The sequence below is a fragment of the Haemaphysalis longicornis genome, unplaced genomic scaffold, assembly GCF_048455015.1.
Source record: "Haemaphysalis longicornis isolate Haplotype H1 unplaced genomic scaffold, Haemaphysalis longicornis Haplotype H1 scaffold_5, whole genome shotgun sequence".
Taxonomy (NCBI): domain Eukaryota; kingdom Metazoa; phylum Arthropoda; class Arachnida; order Ixodida; family Ixodidae; genus Haemaphysalis; species Haemaphysalis longicornis.
The window spans coordinates 175502260-175522314 of NW_027526385.1; the positions used below are offsets into that span (position 1 = coordinate 175502260).

At 49.6% G+C, this 20055-nt stretch overlaps 1 protein-coding gene across 1 annotated transcript in view; it reads left to right on the plus strand.

The window, feature by feature from the left end:
- Positions 1-20055, plus strand: part of LOC144140009 (beta-mannosidase-like) — a 159945-nt gene that overhangs the window by 81312 nt on the left and 58578 nt on the right. The window contains exons 11-13 of the mRNA XM_077672223.1: positions 9753-9835; positions 13847-14504; positions 16192-16408. Coding sequence (XP_077528349.1) covers positions 9753-9835; positions 13847-14504; positions 16192-16408 — 958 coding nt within the window. The remainder of the gene's footprint in view (positions 1-9752; positions 9836-13846; positions 14505-16191; positions 16409-20055) is intronic.

The following is a 20055-nucleotide window of genomic DNA, read 5'->3' on the forward strand; positions in this document are numbered from 1 at the left end:
CCGAGAAGAAGACGGGGGGGGGTTGACGTATGTGATTTTCGAGACGACAATAGCTTGAACTAATCGAAAGGTATCGGATTCATTTAGGCCTAGCTTCTTGGTGTCAACTCGCCTTATCATGTGTATGATTTTGTTGATGCGGTGTTTGGGGCGCTGCAAGGATACGTCACTTTTTGTGTTGGCCTGAAGATGTAGGCCCAGGATTTTGATGCTGGGGCTTAGAGTTGTGGCTTTGCCATGAAGGAGTATTTGAATGTGTTCCTTGAGGAGTCGTTTGGCGTTAGGGCGGACGACAAGGAGCTGACAATTTTTACGTGAACAGTGGAAGCCACAGGCTTTAGCACATTGGCGTACTATAACTGAGAACCCATGGGTTGGTGTGAGCTTCCTTTAATCGCTGTCCCGTGGCATTCAGCGAGAATGCAGAAGTTAAACCCGTAGATGTGCTTGGTGAGTGCACCACTTGTCTTCCCCGTCGCCGCGTGGGCTCGCAGCTAAATCGGTAAGACAACGGGTTCTGTCTTTGTTACTCTATTAGTTCAAGGATCGATTCCTGGCGGTGCCAGTGAATTCTTGTATTTATTCGCAGGAGTTTCTGGTGACACCAATGGTCGCGAAAGAACCCTTGGGTAGTAGAGGTGAAAAGCTTTGCTTTAAGACGTTATTGTAAAATGCAGTTAAGAGAGCCGTGGAACCAGGGAAGCCGGGTGGTCGGTTAAATGAGCCTGACTGTGACAGCAGTGGCTCGGTTCAGCCCTGAGATTTGGATCCCCGGATCCAAGCTACCCATCTTAACAAGGTGCAGTAGGGGTTAACACTGCTTGTAACACGGTATGGAGGGGAAGGGATCATTTGGAATGCTTACATGGAGTGCAACACGGTTGCTAGAGCACCACACGAAGAGCTGTAGGGGGAGGGAAATCGTGTGGGTGAATATGGTGTTGTACTTGACGACACAGAAGAGTGTCTGTCTGCAAGAGCCGCCATGTGCGTTCATGGGTTATTAAGGCTGGCATAAGCGGGGGAACACGCTGCGGGAAAGAGGGTATGCATGCTTTGCAACTCGTTCCCTGAGTTTCTCCCCTTAGCAAGGCATCGTCATCAGCAAATCTGAGGTTACTGAGGTATTCTCCCTTAAGCCTTACTCCCACATGTTCCCAATCTAAAGTTCTGATTGGTTCTTGTAAACATGCTGTGAATAACATCGGTGAGATTAGCACGGACGTTGCAGAATTCATCCCAATTAGTAAAACAGGTTTGTTTTGGTCGCGGTGTAGTGGTGGCGTCGAGGGAGATATCTGTTTGAATAATTAGGTGATCACTGCCCAGCGATGAATCGGTGTAGATCCAAAAGCAGCGCTTGATTTTGTGAGTGAGAGTGAGGTCTGAGGAGGAGTCTTTTTCGACGCTATTGCCAATTCTGGTGGGGATCAACGTATCTTACTCAATGACAAGCCTCTGTGCTTGTATTCGTTCCCATAGCAGGCGAGCCTTCTTTGTACAATGAAAGTATCCCCAACCAGTGAGAGGTGCACTGAAGTCCCTTGCTATGATCAGCATGTGATTCTGTGCTGCCGGCTTCGCGGTTGAAAATAAATGACTAAATTTGTGCCCAGCATCTTTTGGGACTGCTAAATACATAATGTACATCATAAGTGCATCTCGTTTATGGGGAAATAGGACAAAGATAAAATGTGAGATATCAACGCTATCAGATTGAGATCGTTGAGGTGGAATATTCCTTGAACCAAGGCCGCCATTTTGAAATTGGTTATACACTGGGATTACTTGTAAACCGGGAGCTTAACTGCAGCGCCCGTTTCCTGTAACACAATATCAGCAGTGGGTAACTCCATAGACTGAATGTGCATCTGCCGATTGGGGCGTTTCCTGTGGTGCCCTCTGCAATTGCAATTACAAACTCAGAGCAGCTCCTTATTTTTGCTTATACGGGGTGTCATGGGGGGGGGGGGGGCGGCGGCTGGTTCACCGCGGGATGGGCCGTGGAAGCCTTAATATCGGCGAAAATTTTCAAAAAAAAAATGTGTAGTTCCATCTGCAATTCCTGAATGTTGTCCTGATGAACGGAGAGATTGCCTTGCAGAGCTTGATAAACGTTACGGTGAATTCTGCCTTTCGCTGCAGTAGCGCCTGCGTACACAAATTTTCTATTGCTGCAAGGTTCTTGCCCACAAGTTCATTTCTGTCCGTTAAGGCGGGAGCGGACGGGGAGTCGTCCGAAACTGCCTTACGATTGGGTTTTGGAGAATTGGGAGAGACTGCTGCGTCTACCTGAGATGTGATTCTGTGCTTCAGAGATTGGTTTTCTTGCCTACGGGCTGCGTTCTCCTGTCGAAGGAGAGCCATTTCCGCCGTAATAGCGTTAAGCTCTTTAGGGATGTCATGAGAGAGAAGGAGGGGCGGGCCTCGGTGCGACGAGTCAGGGTGGGAGGCGCTGGGGTAGCTCACTTGTTTTCCGAAGTTCAATTAGGGCTCGGACGAGGTGATCCGGCGAAGGTGCGAGAGGGAGTTGGCAGAAGTTGTTGTTTTGGGTCCCGCGTCTTTGGCGGGGGGTTGTAGTGATCCTGAGGTTTGTCTTGTCATCGCGGCAGTTCGGCGTCCTTTTCAGGGGTCCCCTCGGTGCCGTACCCTTCAGCTACGATCTGGGCAAATGTGGGTTGCCCTATGTGCGGTTTGAATTGTTAAGGGCAGTCCGCAGTCAAAGTGAGACGGGGGCACCGGGGTGGGCTTCGGCGGGGTTCACTCTGCCGCAGCTGGAGCAGTGGCCGGGAGCTTGAGTGTTTGAATTCGAGCACACATCTGGTTTGTGTCCGGCCTGCCAGCATGTTGTGCAGGCCTTTGTCTTCCTCCAAAACGGCTTGCAGTGATAGGTAGTGACCCTGTAGCGGATCTAATAGGGGACTGGCATGTCGTCGAAGCGAATTTGAACCATATTGGAAGAGTTCAACCTTTTGGCGTCCAGTATTTTAAGATCCGGGGTAGAGTTGCAAATGCTGTTCATGATCTGCTTTGGAGTATCGTCCTCTGGAATGCTGAAGATTACAACGAAAACTTCGCTTCTGCCGAGACGTGTGCGGCGATTTCATACTGCTGACCGCGGAGCGTGAAAGAGCTGATGATGGCGTGTCTTTTCGCTCGGTCCTGAGATGGGATCATGTCGTTATTGGCGTTATTGGCGGCCTGAGTAATTCTTACTTGGTCATCTCGGTTAGGGGCTAACCCAGTGCGAAGCTGGGCGAGTCGGTAAGGATCTGTCATTAAAACAGCGTAAGGGACACAACGACAAAAGCTGAACTGGACGGGCGCTGACTGACGGGTAAATTATTTTAAAAGAAAGAACGAAATATAAAGGAAGAGCGAGAGCACAAGCAAAACAAGAATGGCCAAAAAAAGGTTACAATAGGATTATTAAAAAGAGGTGTCACCCTCAGCCACGCCGCCCAGATAACTTATCTATTTTGCATGCAGTGAGATTGACGGCGTGCTTACACACGAGCCTGCAGTTTATAGATTGTAAACGCCTACTCAACATCACGTGTGCGTTGATCCGGGTATCTGGTCACAATTGAGGCGAGGTCAAGCTTAGGCGAGAAGCCATGTTTTTCGCATTGAGTAGCGAGGTTGCTCCCCTGAAACGTCTTTATCTTGCAGGCGGGCGATCGTTGATGCAACGCCGTCTGCCCTACGTAGGACTTCCCGCAGGAGAGTGGAACATTGTACACCACACAGAGACTGTATTCCGTGTAGGGGCATTTATGCTTGACGTTGCAACCTCTCAAGCTACTGTCATTGTTGTTGACCTTTCTTCAGAGTTTGGAAAGGTAATTAGGGGCGGAAAAACCACTCTGACGCCGGCCTTCCTTCCAGTTTTCATAAGCTTGTTTTGACACCTGGTGCAAGTACGGGATTACAGCGACTCTTTCTTTTTCGTAGTTGCTGGTTTAGTCAGGCCTGCCTTCCTGGATCTCCTTCAGAAAGACTTCTGCGAGGCTTTTGAACAACTGCTCGGGGAAGCCCGCCTGTTTGAGTCGCGAGTGGCCTTTCAGTGGCCTGGAGTCGCTTTCATGCCTATAGTCAGTGAGCATGGGGCCTGTCAGCGGTGCTTAGGTGTGTATCTCCAACGGTCCTTGCCTGTGGTCACGGTCGAAGACCCTTTTCTCCTATGGAGCCCTGTTGAGGTGACTGAGTACATAAAAACGACCGAACCAGTAGGCGTGACGCGTTTTCCATAGACATCAAACATTTGTTCAACTCTCTGTCCCATTTAGACTTACTCTAGGCCATAGGCAACAGCATTGACAACTACGGCTCGGTGAGGTTCCAGAACCATTGTGGCACAAGCGTTGATCGAGTGATAGAACTTCTGGCCTTCTACCTGGATTCTTCACTCGTGGAATTTCAAGGAGCCTGTGTGTGCAGAAGACTGGCGTGTGCATGGGATCCTGCCTGGCCCCGCTGCTCAGCGACCTTCTGCTGGCGCAGTTTGACAGGAAGTTGAAAGGGCAGCGGAGTTCCACCAAAGTAACGAAGGTTTTTAAGTACTTCGACGATTCTTTGGTTCTTTACGTGTGCCCAGTTGGCGTGACACTGGTTCAAGATGCTGACCATGTCTGCGCCATTTTCGGTTCGACCTTGTGTGGCTTGGTTTTAAGAAGGGAACTACCGATCAACTCCGAACTTCGATTTTGGCTTCAATTCGGCACGTTCATGCGAATCACGTCTCTTGGCAGTAATCTCCCGTTCTCAGAAGAGCACGCTGCCATTTTCATTGGCTCACTCAAAAGAGGTTCAGCAAGGAATCGCCCAAAGCGCTATGCGGAATGCCCTACACCGAAGTTACCCCACCTTGTATCAGAGAGCTTCAAAGCCGAACGCTCGCGACTCAACGAGGCGGGTTTCCCCGGCAAGTTGGTCAAAAGCCTCGCAGGAGTCTTTATGAAGGAGGTCCAGGAAGGCAGGCCTGAGAAAATACGCAACAAAGAAAAAGAAAGAGTCGCCGTCATCCAATACTTGCACCGGGTGTCCCACAAGCTTATAAAAACTGTAAGGAATGCCGTCGTCAGAGTAGTTTTTTTCCGCCCCTCTAAGCTTTCCAAGCTGCAGAAAGGTCAACAACAATGACCGTACCTTGGGAGGTTGCCACGTCAAGCATAAATGCCCCTACACGGAACGCAGTTTCTGTGGGGTACAATGTCCCACCGTCCTGCGGGAACTCCTAAGTAGCGCAGACGGGGCGTTTTATCAACGATCGCCTGCATGAGCATGCAACTTCGCTCAAGACGTACCAGGGGAGCAACCTGGCTACTCATTGCGGAAAACATGGCTTCTCGCCTAAACTTGATCACGCCTCGATTGTGACCAGATACCCGGAACAACGGACACGTGAAGTTGCGGAGGCGTTTAAAATCTATAAAATACAAGACTCGTTTATGAGAATGCCGTCAATCTCGCGGCATGCAAAGGAGATAAGTTATTTGGGCGGCATGGCTGCGGAGGGTGGCACCTCTGTTTAATAATGTTATTGTAACCTTCGTTTGCCTTTCTTCTTTTGCTTGTGCTCTTGCTTTTTCATATATATTTCGTTGTTTCTTTCAATAAAATTTAGTATTCAGTCAGCGCACGTCCTTGTCAGTTTTTCTTGTCCTGTCCCTTGTGCTGTTTTAATCATGGCTAAACCAGCTTTAGTGTAGATGAAATCAGCTAGCTTGCTGTGAGACAGACGTTAGTGATAGTCCGCCGAGTCGGCGTAGGATAATTTTGGCGTCGGAGGCTGGAAGTGGGGAAGCCGGTGGCTGCCGCTTCGGTGGGCGCCGGCGGCCTTATTGTTCGGTGCGTATTGAGCGTGCGGTATTCATCATCCTTGTGGAGGCTTGCCGAAGGAGGAGCGCTCATGAACTATTGAACGGCGTGGCGCGATTTTTACTTGCTCACTGGAAATATCTGTTGCATCTTGTCGATCTTTTGCAGTCTGCTTTCACCTTGACAATTTTCATGAGGTATTCGCTGCTTGAAGCTCGATGCACGCCACTTTCATGACTGTGATGCTGGCCGCAGTTTTCTCACCGGTCCCCTTGTCCTAACACTCTGTCGCGCCCAGCTGAACGTGCGAGCCCGCACAGCGTGAAAATAAAACCTGGGGCCTGCTCGGCGGTAAATGTATTATTGAAGGGATGAGGAGCGTTTACGTTTGAGTTGGTTCTGAAGTCGACTACTGCGTCATTGTGGTGTCGCGTCCGCGACGGCCCCGAGGGACGATTAAGACAGACGTGCACTCGGGTTCAAGAGTGAAGCCAAAAGGTTACTTTATTCAGAATGACGTCACATCTATACATTTGGGGTAGCCCCGTTGTGGTAGAACCACCGACATCGAAACTAAAACCGAAATTCAAAATATTACACTATGGTTCTCTCGGAACAAACTCGCTCACTGGGGCGGAAACGACATCGTCCACAGTGGTATTCACCAAATGGAACATTTCGGTATTGCAAACGCCGCTTGGGCTACGCTGAACTTGTACAAATTCAAACGTATAAATTTACAATGAATTGTCCTTTTGCGCTGCGCGTAAGGTTTGTTTAAACCTTTTCTAAAAAGCAGCAACCTTCCCGAGCAGGAAATTTAAATAAATACGAAGCAGACAAAATTGAGTCACGGACGTAAATTTTAGCGGTGAATATTGCCAGTGTGTTGTTTGTATTGTTAGCACCATAAAGTAGATGTACGTATCAGGAAGTCAACAGCACTTTTGATCTCTACAGACTCTTTGGAATGAACGAAAAAAGCCTTGCGACGACGGGTGTAATTAAGCGGGCGGGCGTGTGAGCCGCGGAGGAGAATCCTAAAAAGTGAAAATACTCAGAAAAATGAAACGTATTATTTTTCCTCCTGAAAACAAACACACGCACACTAAAAAATTAAATAAATTCAGACCACGAAAGTTTCCCATACGCGAGTTCAGCATTACACCGTTACGGCGTAGTACAGTTACTGCTTTGATGACGAGCGTTGCTGACGGCCGCTTCTGAGGTTTCTGCGCACCCGTTGCCGGAACTTCAGGCCTTCAAGACGTCCTTCGGCTGTCCGGAACACGACGACAAGTTCGTAGGCTCCACCTTCGAAGCAGTAGTTTCGGCTGGTCTGTTTGCACCTGGTCGCTTTCCGGCTTACGCCTCGTCTGAACCAGAGGTCTCCCAGTGACATTGTCGCAAACCCAAATGACGTGTCGTCCAGAAAAGTTCCGACAACGTTCAAGAATGACGCGGCCAGTACGAGCAAGTCTTTTTCGAGCTGCATGCCAACTGCCTCTCGGCCGTTTTCTTCCGTATCACTCTCCAATGCTCTAATGCTAGCTCAGCGTGCCAATTTTGCGCTCTTGAAAGCCGCGCCTCGCTTAACACTGCCGGTGTCGTCTTCCTTACTTCGCATTTCTGTTTTATTCCTGGCTTATAAGCGTCGTCTGGTATTTTTGGAGGTACCCGGACGCCAGTCATCCGAGGATACAACGATATTTAAAAGAATAAAGTTGACGGAACAATGGTACCTAACTCAGTAGGGCTTCCAACACTGTGCCAAGTGAAGTGCCACATGTTTGCAGTGGTCAACGCCCACATAGGTTCGGAACGTTTCTATCAAGCTCAAGAAATAAGTTTTGTTCGACGAAATGAACCTCACATGAATGAAGTGGTGAGAATACAAAAATAGCGCTCCGCACATAAACCGCTGACTCAATTGAAACAAGCCGAGATTTACATGATTAGTAGTTACCGGGATTCTTTCATGCTGGCTTAAACAAAAGAATATTACAAGAGAATAGAGCCAATTGTCAGTCAGGTACCGTATAGCGAGCAAACATTCTCGTGAGCAAAACTTATACGGTCGTTACAGCGTGATATTTGCTATCAAGACCAAATGGAATCGGAAGCGGTAGATGCATGGCTTCAGGAAACAGTTATCACCCCTCTGCTTCGAGCTTCCTCCCCCAGGTACACAGAGAATATCCACCCTAATTTTCCACCGGTGACGAGAAATTCGGTACATAGTACGTGCTGGAAGTCAAGAATATGTTTGAACTGCCTCATCTAACTACTTGCCTTACTGGTATTTATGCAGTAGTATTTTAGCTATACGCCATCTAAACACTGGATGAGGCATTAACCAACTGCGCACGAGGCAGCAAAACGACAAAACCAAAGGCCGCGGGACAATAGTGGCCACAGCACTGTTTGTGACCCCCGTCAATATGCACCATGCTGCGCTATGCTCACACGTGAATATAACAAGCTACTAGGCAAAACCTGCGCACTTCACTGAATTCCGCTGCCAGTTCATGCTTAGTTGTTTCCGTGTACAACGGGCACTGTACAGTCAGCGCTCACACTACATGTGTGCGGAAGACTGATGACCTTGGTACGGGGAAACAGATTTGCCCACATTTTGCAGCTCGATAGTCCAAGCAGGTGACAGCGGGGAAGAATGCGGGCGAACTCTCCAATGTGGTGTCGTGATCGAATGTCTGCGGTTCGAGAAAAATTAACCTTTAAATTTGCGCTTCTTGGTACACCTTTCGGTGGCATGCGTGCGCCAGTTACTATTTGGTTTGTTAATTTTAGCATGGAGATTAGCCCAATGCAAGAAGTTCACTGTATTTACCAGGTAACGCCAGAGGGGCCTAATTCGTCGCGTCAATACCACACCGAAAAAATGGATGATCCGCATAAGCCCCCAAAAAACACTCTCTAAATGTGCATATTCTTTGAGAGCTGCTTTCCATGGAGGTATCGTGAAGTCAACCGAATACAATGGGCCCCGTGTTGCGTGGGTACATTTCTTGAGGCAGATTCCCCTCCACGTGTAATATTCCTCTCTCTCTAGCTTCCTACGTTTATTAGGAAGGCACACCTCAACCTCTGCATCAATAGCTCTGAAGACTATGCGCGCGCACCGCGGAAGTAGAACTAGCATACATGGTAGCGCCATGCACCAATCGGGCACGCAGTGTAACTCGAGGTCAGAACAAGCGGAAGTACACGCAAGGGCGGATGTCACGTAAGTACAGCTTCATTGGGCTCTTGCTTGTCCCTCCTGGGTTGACGCCCCATCCATCAGGAAAACCGCACGTCAACATAGAGAATCGTTGATTGGCCGCATTTGTACAATAATTGAATCATTATTCGCTCATTCAATTTCTCACATTGTAGTTTACTCTTGTGTGAAACTGTCTTGATAGTGGGGATGTAACAAATCAAGTCAGTCGGTTGGGGACCGACCCTTTTTGAATAATGTGGCCCACTCTGATTTTTTTACTGAAATTCCTACAATTATGTAGAACAGAGCCACGCCAATATGGAGACCAATTGCACGTTGTGAACAGTTCCCACGTGTACTTTTGCCTGCTTGGTTTCTTACTCAATTCGCGCTGTAGATACAGGAGGCTTCAAGAGGGCGGTGATTAAAATTTCACTTTAAAACCCCCGTCAGTTGCGCTTTATTTCTCACTAATTATGTGCAAGCAGTTTCTAGCCACTGTTTTTTGTGTGCTGAAAAGAATGTGAAATAATCTGAAATACAAACTCACTTGCTACCTCGTTTTAGTGACCGCACGCCTGCCAATTGTCACGTTGGTCGATTAATTTATCTTAAGTGTTTGCTGCTGGCATAAGCTTTCCTTCTGAAATAAGCTTCTGTTTAAGTGGCGAAAACACTTAGCGCCAATCTTGTGCTTGATTTACAGGTCCGGCGCCTCCACCATCACCCATCAATCGCCGTCTGGGTGGGCAACAGCGAGAGCGAACAAACTGTCGGCCTCGGAGTCGAGTATGTGCTTTGGGGCTGTTCAGAGGTTATTGCACGGCTCTTGACCGCTACCGTTTCCATGGTGTAAAATTTACTCTAATTTATGACAGCATTGTTCTTTTTGTCACAAACGCCTACTTTCGCTATACATCACTTCCAGGCTTATTTTTGGTGACAGAATTCGCCACATAGAACTACGCCCGCCAATTCGCTGGCGAACATTATGCGAGCGTGATGTATCAGCCGAAATCAACTATAACTCGTTGTTCTTCAGCATTAATTCTAAAGGGTTCGGTGACTCCACCGAAATAATAACAGTTTCATGCCCTTCAGAACTTTGCTGGCAAAAAGGTGTAGTATGAAAGCTTGAAGCAGCCAGGTAGCACAGGCAGTGAGTTCTTTACAAAACAGGACACCGTCAGCTCCGCCGACCACCAATTGGTAGACAGCGTCGTGTGTTGTCGCCCTACATCAAGTCTATTAGCGCTGTTTTGAATTTCCATACATTATAATGACTTGCCCTTCAGCCTATCTAAAATTTGAACAACCTTTTGGTATCTTCTCTTTCTACAAAGAGGAGACCAAAAGGGTGTTTATTATACCCCCTTGCTGATATCACTAGCAATAACAAAAGACAGTAGAGGCACGAGAACTTTGTGGCTACAGTACACAATGAGACTGCTGAAACATAATAACCAAGTCTGTATTTGCCACAGAAGGCAGACGCCGGCAAAGTAAAAGTAGTGAAGCCTCACTGAACGCTCCCAATTGAGTGGATACTGCCTGCTAACAAAGGAAAAGCTCGCAATCCTTTCGTGTTTGCGAGCCGGTGGCTTATACGCAATATGCTGCAGTACGAGCCCGCCACATGCCTCCGTTGCCCACCATTACAAAGGCCTTGCAGCTGGCATAAAAATACCGTGAAACTTTTTTATAATACATGACACAGGTTCGGAGCACGATCTACGACCATTCTCTTGGTAAGGTGATAGAACGGGCAGTGAGTACCTTACAAAAGCCCCTTAGACAGAGTAGAAAGAAAAGGTGCGTGTTCGCCATCGATATTGCAAGTAAAATATTTGTTACAATTGATAATGACTTGTATACTCAATCCCTATAAATAGCCTTCATAGAGTATGGGAAACCATTTGACTGGATTGAAACCTCAGCGTTTATGCAGGGTTTCTGGAATCATGGTACACGATCATTACGTAAGAATACTACGCGGTATCTATAATAGGTCAACAGCTACCATAGTCATCCATAAGGGGAACAGTGAAATACCTATACGGAAGGGTGTCAGACAACGACACAATCCCTCCAATATTATCCACTGCATGTTAACAAGAGGTAATCAGAATAATGGGTTGGGAACTGGTGGGCGTAAGGGGTATGAAGAATACCTCAGTAACCTCAGATTTGCTGATGACGTTCCCTTGCTAAGTAACGCGGGCGACAAATTGCAAAGCGCCATTACTGCACTAGACAAGTTGAATAAAATTGTTGGCCTAAAAATAATATGCAGAAAAATGAAGTAATGTTCAATAGCCTCGGGATTGCCGAGCGGTTTTAGATAGGTGGCGAGGCAATGGAAGTAGTAACCGAAGTAGTAAAAACGAGGTGGAGTGCATTCGGCAAGCATTCTCAAATATATGTCAGCGTATCATTGTCCCTGAAAAGGAAAGTGTATAACAGCTGCATCTTACCGGTACTCACCTACGTCATAGAATCTTCGACGCTTACTAAAATGGTTCACTTAAAGGAGCCATGAAGAGAAAACACAAGTTTGGTTCATTCGAAAGATTGCCTCGTTAGAACCATAACAACACCACTTATACGCAAACTTCGCTCAAATAAGCTACATAATTAGGAAAAAAGGAAATGACCATGCGACCCACCAGCTCATTTTCCGCAACAGAACCTATGATGTTACTTGAGAATGCTCTGCGATTGGCGGAGGCCGGCAAAAGCAAACGCATGTTAGGCAGGGTTTACAGTTTGCATAGCGAGCTAAATGCCCCTGAAACATACTGCACATTCTTTTTATGACAAAGAACGGTGAAGTAAACGGTTGAAGTTCTGAACGAACACGCAAGCGTGTATGCCAATGCGTACGAAACTACCGTTGGCCGAGCTCGACATCTCGCCGTTGCCACCGTCGCGCAGACGAATTTTCGGGTTCAAGGCTCTTCGGGGCCAACGAACCGTCCCAGCACGCACAGCGGCGACCTTTCTTGGTATCGTAATCCCTTCACAGGAGGTTGGCCGTCATATCGCCAACCAGCAAAGGTAAAAATAGAAACAAGGGCAGTAAGGAACACAGAGCAGCAACGAGATAGTGCCACTCGTCGCACAGGTTTTGGTATGGAGGTCGTGTTGGCTTGCTGCTATCGTTACGAGCTCGTTTACAGTTTACAACCACTGAAAACTTGAGTTTGTTTGAAAACTTGAGTTTGTTCGATTACTTTACAATGAAATTTCGTTGGTGTGTTTTGAAATGCCCATGTAGTACGGGCCAATCGTCGAGGGAGTGCGACATCCCCGCCGGTGAGATCTCCCTTCATGTGCTGCCCAACGACGAACCTCGGCGAAGCAAGTGGCTACGTTTTGTGAACTTTGCAAACGGAGGAGAAAGAGAGCTAAAGGAAGTACGAGTGTGCTCGCTTCATTTCCGAGGAAGTGATTACTACAGGGACTAGGACATGCTGGCGCTCGTCGCCGACTTCGTCAAAGCGCTCTGACCTTCGGGAAAAAAATTGCCGTACACACCGCGCATTGACGCTCGAATCTTTCTGGTCGGAGCAGAGAGCTCGAGCGAACGGCTTTCCATACACGACACCGGCCAACTGGCATAAGCGATACTGCTACTGAAATTGAAAATACGGCACATACGTACCAGTCTGTATTCGTCCGTCGCGACGGGGCTGACGAGGCAGCGGTGCCGACGGCTGGGCGTTCGTCTGTTGTGGCTATCGCGGAATGGTCGCTTTCCCGTCCACCGCGTATCTCACAACTCTTGCCGCTCGTGCACTTGGAAGCATTGAGCGTTCAAGTGGTGTGAGGTTGTTAAATGCAAGCCCGAGCTCCTCGGCGAGAGTTTTGTTCTCCGGATCAGGCGATTCCATGACTAGGGCTGCGGGTGCACTAGGTTTTACTAGTATTTTAAAATGGCCGCCGTCTCGGTCGACTCCCGCGTGAGGGTGCTATATGGAGTCGACATACTAAGTATCTGTTTCATGGACCGGCTCATGTGACGCCATTGTTCACGTGACGAAATGTGCAATTTTAGCGGGAGATTTAAAATTTTGGCTTAAATTGCCTTATTTTTCAGTGAATAAAGCATCATTTGATTCCGGGAAAGCGCTTGGGGTACTATGAAACACCTAATCTTTCGAATAAAACAAACTTTTGTTTTCTCTTCATGGCGAACCGCCACCAGGGGGCCAACGCCACCGCACACGAGTCGCTTCGGCTCCCGTTTATTTCGCTACAATAGCGGACCTTTTTCTCTGACCATCATACAGCAAGAACCAGCAGTTGCGGCACGTTGTCTGGAACACGTGGACGCCCGGCTGACCCCCCAGTCTCAAACAGGTCAGAGATATCGACCACTTCATGGTCTCCCTTCTCGCCGGCTACGCTGGGCCTCGTCTCCAGGCCTAGCGCCACCGCTGCGTCTATCATGTCACCTACCGCCACAACGTCGGAACAGGGAGGCGCTTCAACGTCCCACCAGACATCCCACGCCGCTATGGAGTTTGATGAGCTAAGTGGCCGCACAATTCCCCCAGAAAATCCTTGGAAGACGGTGCTCGCCGCCCGCTCTAAACCACGTGAAGCCAAGCAGCCACCCCGCCATCTATCGTCAGCCTCCAAGCAGCCGCCCCGCCATCTACAGGAAGATCCAAAAACAGGTGCAACCACGCGAGTCGCCCCACCACCTCGACTACCAAGCAACCACTACATAGTCATTTACCGCCCGCGCTCTGGTCTGAGTATAGCGTCCTGGGCTCCGCGAACACTTGCGGCAAGTCTCGCCGAATCAAGCGCCATTTCGAGGCAGCAGTTCCTCAACGAAGTTATTGTACAGGCTCAACCGGACCGCAACTTGCTGGTGGCAAGCACAGACAATGCTCAGCTGGCAATCGTGCTCAGTGAAATCACAACGATTCGCCTCGGAAGTGCAGACTACGAGGTTGCCCCGTACATGAAGCCACCACCCAACACCTGCCGTGGTGTGATCCACGGTCTGGAAGAGGACATCACCCAGGAAACCCTGCAAGAACTTCTAGAAGCCAACCGCCCACTCCTCCTCCACTCTCGGCTCATGGGACGCACCACATCTGCCCTCCTGACATTCAATGGCACCCGCGTCCCCTACTACGTCCGAGTGGGCTGTGTTCTCCATCGCTGCCGACCTTACCGCCGCGTCGTCCAGGTTTGCCAACTCTGCGGCGACGTTGGCCATCGCCAAGACATCTGCCCCCACCCAGACTCACCCAAGTGTCCCCGCTGTGACGCCGTCAACCCCTCTGCCCAGCATGACTGTACACCAATGTGCAAATTGTGCCAGCAACCCCACCTTACCGCCAGCAAGGAGTGTTCGAAACGAGTCCTGCCCACGCCCGCTCCGAAACGAGTGATCTCAACCACCATGAAGACTGGCCACAGAGATATGCACCAAAACAAGGTGAGCTGGTCAGCCATAGTTGCGCATCCTCCCACTGCTCACACCTTCCCACCCCTGCCCACCACTAACTCTGCTCACACCCCAAAATTCCTCCCTACCACAAACACTTCCCCTATCTCCGCCACTCCCGAAATCACCCTGTCCTCCCAACTCCAGCAAACGCTACAAACACTACAACAACAATGCATGCAGCTCAGCCAACGCCTTGATGCCCTAGAAGACACAGCCCGCGGCCTAGCCTCCCGCACTCCATCTGAACCATCCATAGACGCCATAGTAGAAAAGGTCTCAGAACGCCTCATTCCCATTATCGACCAGCGCATCACCCAAGCCCTCGAAGCCTTCCAAGCCAAACTAGCATCCACCCTAGAGCCCCTGCAACCACTTATGGAGTCGATCAACATTCGAGTCGCGCAACTCGAAGAAATGGCCGAAATTGCCCCTGCTCCCCAACCGCAAACGAAGAAAGCCAAATTCCAACAGCAACAGTCCTCCCCACCCCCTGTCTGTAACGATGGGAACTGATTTCCAGGATTTCACAATCTACCAATGGAACTGCCGGTCATTCAAAAACAAGAAAAATCAGCTAGCCCTATACATTTCCCCAAGTCCTCCTCGGGTCATCGCCCTACAAGAGGCTGACACCCCCAACCCATCACTTCGAGGATATGCCACTTACACACAAGACCCCCTGCACCGCACTGCAACGTTAGTGGCAGAGCACCTTACCGCGCAAGAACATCACCTCGCCTCCCCCATCGCACACACTTTTATAGAGGTTCTTCCTGAACGACACTCTCACTCAAGTGTTTATATCCTCAATGTTTACAGTCCTCCGCCTATCTCACTTCACGCGATTGAGGCATTGATACACGACGCTAAGAAACAAGCATCCCGAAGTCCCTTCATCCTACTCGGTGATTTCAACGCTCCACATCACTGTTGGGGCTACGCACAAGCATCTAAAAAAGGCACCGCCCTTCTCCACGCCACCCAGCACCATGCCCTCACTCTATACAACGACCTCACCACCCCCAGGCTGGGTACGAGCGTCTCCCGTGACACCTCCCCTGACCTCACGTTTGCCAACAACGTCACTCGCCTGGAATGGCAACGAACCCAAGACACCCTGGGCAGTGATCACTATATTATCAAGATAACGACTAACCTCCGATGCACCACGCGCTCATTGGGGAAGGCTAGGATGACAAATTGGCCCGAATTCCGCAAGGACCCAACCACACTTCCCTCCATCACAGACAGCCTCGAAGATTGGACAGCAGCCGTGGAAGCCCTGGTCGAGAAACACACAAAAACGGTGCAACTCACCGATAAACACCCGGAGGCTGACACCCATCTGCTGCATATATGGGAAGCCCGCAGGGGCCTGGTCAAACGGTGGCAGAAACAAAAACACAACCGCACCCTCAAAAAACGCATCGCGAACATTACCCTGCAGGGTGTGCAGTATGCACACACCCTCACAGTACAAAATTGGCACTCTTTCTGCGACCAATTAAAGGGCACCCTCAGCACGAAGCGGACCTGGCACATCCTTCGCAAGCTCATCGGAGACAAGCCTACGCGCACCACCACCACCCACCAAATTAATCGCCTCATCCGAAACAGCGATCTACCCCCCCCAGAACTCCTCAACTCTCTCCGTGACCACCTCTTTGGGCACCAGACAACCTACCCCAAGCCCACTTCGGTCCTATATTCAGGCCCCACTAACGCCGCATTGGACAACCCCTTCACCACCGAGGAACTACGCCAGGCCCTCACCAAGCTTACTAGAAATACAACTCCTGGCCGCGATCGCATCACCAACAAGCTCCTTCGAAATCTCGACGACGAGGCCCAAGAATCTATACTGGATCTCTTTAACCACCACTGGCGAGCGGGCACGCTTCCTCCTCAATGGCGCCACTCCGACATTACTCTAATTCCTAAACCCAATAAGCCGATTGCACCCACTAACCTACGTCCCATATCCCTCACATCATGTCTCGGAAAGCTGCTGGAACATATGGTACACGCAAGACTCACTGCCCATCTGGAAAATAATGACCTCTTTCCGCACACCATGTTTGGCTTCCGTAACCACCTTTCCACACAAGACGTTCTTCTTCAGCTAAAAGAACAGGTCATAGACAACCTCAGCAAAATTCATCCCAGCGCAATCTTAGCTTTAGATGTACGTGGAGCCTTTGACAACGTCACCCATGAAGCCATCCTCAATGGGCTAAACACCACACGCTGCGGTCAACGCACCTTCGACTATGTACGGGCATTTTTATCCGACCGAACTGCCACAATCCGACTCGGATCATTGATCTCCCCAACGTTCTCCACACCCCCCAAGGGCACCCCACAAGGTTCTGTTATCTCCCCCTTATTGTTTAATATCGCCCTTCTAGACCTGCCTAAGCAGCTTTCCGGGATCCCTAACCTTCACCATGCTCTCTACGCGGATGATCTTACCATCTGGATCACCAAAGGATCACCCGGCACCCAGCAATCCGCTTTACAACAAGGGGTGGACACCGTCCTCAACTACCTAGCACCACGCGGCCTCACCTGTCACCACTCAAAATCAGCCCTTCTCGTCCTTCGTGCACGTACCCGTGGAAAACCCCCCAAACCGGCACCGGACCCTCAGGTCATGATTCACCAGGACCCTGTCCCGCAAGTGAAGACACTACGTATCCTGGGTGTAAGCTTCCACGCCGATGGATCTGGAAGAGCCCTACTACCCCAACTACACTCCACAATATCGCAACTCGCCCACCTCATCCGTCGTATATGCATGCACAAACACGGTCTTAAAGAACAAGACGCGTGTCAACTTGTGCAAGCATTACTGCTCAGCAGGCTTACATATGGCACTCCCTATGTCCAACTCCGACCCCAAGAACACTCCAAATTGGATGCTCTCATCCGTCGAGCCTACAAGATAGCCCTGGGACTACCGGCTTTGACTTCCACAAACAAGCTCCTTCAACTTGGCATACATAATTCGCTCTCCGAACTTATAGAAGCCCAAAGAACCAGCCAACTCTCTCGCCTTACGCTCACCCCCACAGGCCGCACAGTCCTCCAGAATTTAGGCCGTCCTACACCAGAACCCCACGAAGCACTACAGCCGATACCACCTCATATTCGGGCCACCATCAAAGTCACCCCCATTGCACGACATATGCATCCCGAGTACAACAAAGGACGTCGCAACGCTCGTGTTCACTACCTACATAAGAAGTACTCATCGGTCAACGACACCCGCTACACCGACATCGCTCACTCAACTTCCCACTCAACCCTAGTGGTCACCGACACCAACGGCACCTTATACACTGCGGCCACATACCGCCACCTCTCCCCATCTGCAGCGGAAGCTACTGCAATAGCCCTAGCAATGCATACAGCAACGTGCGACTACCTCACAATTATCACGGACTCGCAGCAAGCCTGTCGAAGATACCTCCTTGGAAGAATTCCTCCACCTGCCCTCAAGCTTCTACAAGCCGTAGTATCACCTCCTAACGTGACCATCGTTTGGACCCCAGGTCATGCCTCCCTCCCCGGGAACGAAGCAGCCCATGCTGCGGCCCGCGAACTTCACTTCCGGGCACTCCCGACGAGGCCGGGCGACTTGGACACCCTGACTGACACGCTACAGCCACTACCAGCCACCTACTCCGACATCTTAGCCGCACTATCGCCACACCCGCCGAGAATACCCTCCCCCACACCCTGCACTCACCAACGAAGAATCCCGCATCTGGCGACGTCTCCAAACATATACATTCTACAACGGCACCATCCTCTCCCATATCTCCCCCAGCCGTTTCACCTATAACTGCCGTGACTGCCACACCCCAGACACAACCCCCCACCTCGTATTCTTCTGCCCACACCACCCCTCCCCACTCCCCACACCTACTCTCGAGCAGTGGGAATGCGCGCTGACCAGCTCGGACCTGCAGGACCAGCAAAGCCTGATCCAGCGGGCCACCCGAGCAGCGACAGCACGCGGCTACCTGGACTAAGGCGGCCGCCCATCTGCTCTAAATATGTAAAATAAACGTTTGTTCCTCCTCCTCCTCTTCATGGCTCCTTTAAGGGACAAGAAGAGAGCGGAGCAGGTCAGAGAACGCGTGTGAAGGACATATTAGTAGAAGTTAATAAGAAGAAATTGGCGTGGGCCGGGCACGTAATGCGAAGGCGAGGTAATCGTTGGTCAGTGGATGGATGGATGGAAAGAGTGTGGATGGATCTGTAAAGGGAAGCGTGGCGGAGGTCGGTAGAAAGTTGAGTGGGCTGATGAGATCAAGAATTTTGCGGGAATAAATTGGGCGCACATAGCACATGACCGGGATATTTGGAGATCTATATATGTTAGAAGCCTTTGCCCTGCTCTAGACGTAGATGAGCCGATGATGATTATGAGTTTCTGGTGTCCGTTGGGCGGCCGTAGTAGTGGCTTATTTACGGTATTCCGGCGAAAACACGTAGCAGAACAGCCTCAGCTACGTAGAGTTTATGCGATTTGTACGGTGCTGATTTCCCTGTTGGAGACCCCTGAGTGAGCGGGGTCTATATCAATGACACAAAAGGCGATTTCTCTGTGGGAACGGGAACATATGTCATTGTATTTAAAGCTTTGCGATCGTCTAGATTATTGATAGGTCTGTTGTGAACACACCTTCTATTGCAACAATGCCTCCATCAAATGAGGGATATTTGTCTGGCCTGCTCTTTTCGTATCATGGCGGTTGGGGCTCTGGTTGGCTAGTGGTCAATTTACCTGAACAAAGAGGCTCCCTCTTTCCTTGTCCTAGTACACTTATGTGCTTTCCCCATCTCGTTCTGAGGCATTCACACGAGCGCAATCAAATTTGACATCTGTCGTCTAGATAGACGCTTCGGAGCTTATCTCAGTGGCGGCAGGACAGAAAGCAGAAACATATCTCATGGTGCGATTGTATCATCTCATTAAAATCGTCATGATCCCTCTGCGAATCCGTCGTTGTCCACGCTCCCTTTACAAAAATGCGACGTTAGGGCGATCACCGCTGTAAGCAATGCTTAACGCTATTTGTACAAACATGCTAAGCTTCTTTTCAATCTTCAATACTGTTAGCCCAGAAGTGCACCATTACAATTCGGAAGTACAAAAATTATTCACGCAAAAGGTACACTACAGAACATCAGAATATTCGTCGTTGTTGTGGTGGGTAGCACCTTGAATTTGGTACATAAAATAGGAACACGCATGCAGTGCAATAAACATGCACAAAACCGTATATGATGCATTAAAGCTTTCAGGCGGTACGTTTGCACCGCCCTGGAAGCCGGCGCTTGCAAACCAGTATGGCAGGGTCCTGCGAACAACAAAAAGCAATGATGCCCCAAAAAATTACAAAATGTTTTCTGTCACTGCTTGCAGACAACAGCGTTTTCTTATTTTGTTTAAATAACATAGGTGTGGAAAAAACAACACAAGACTCGGGCAGCATATTCCAAGTTTCTCTAACACGTGTGAAGCAAA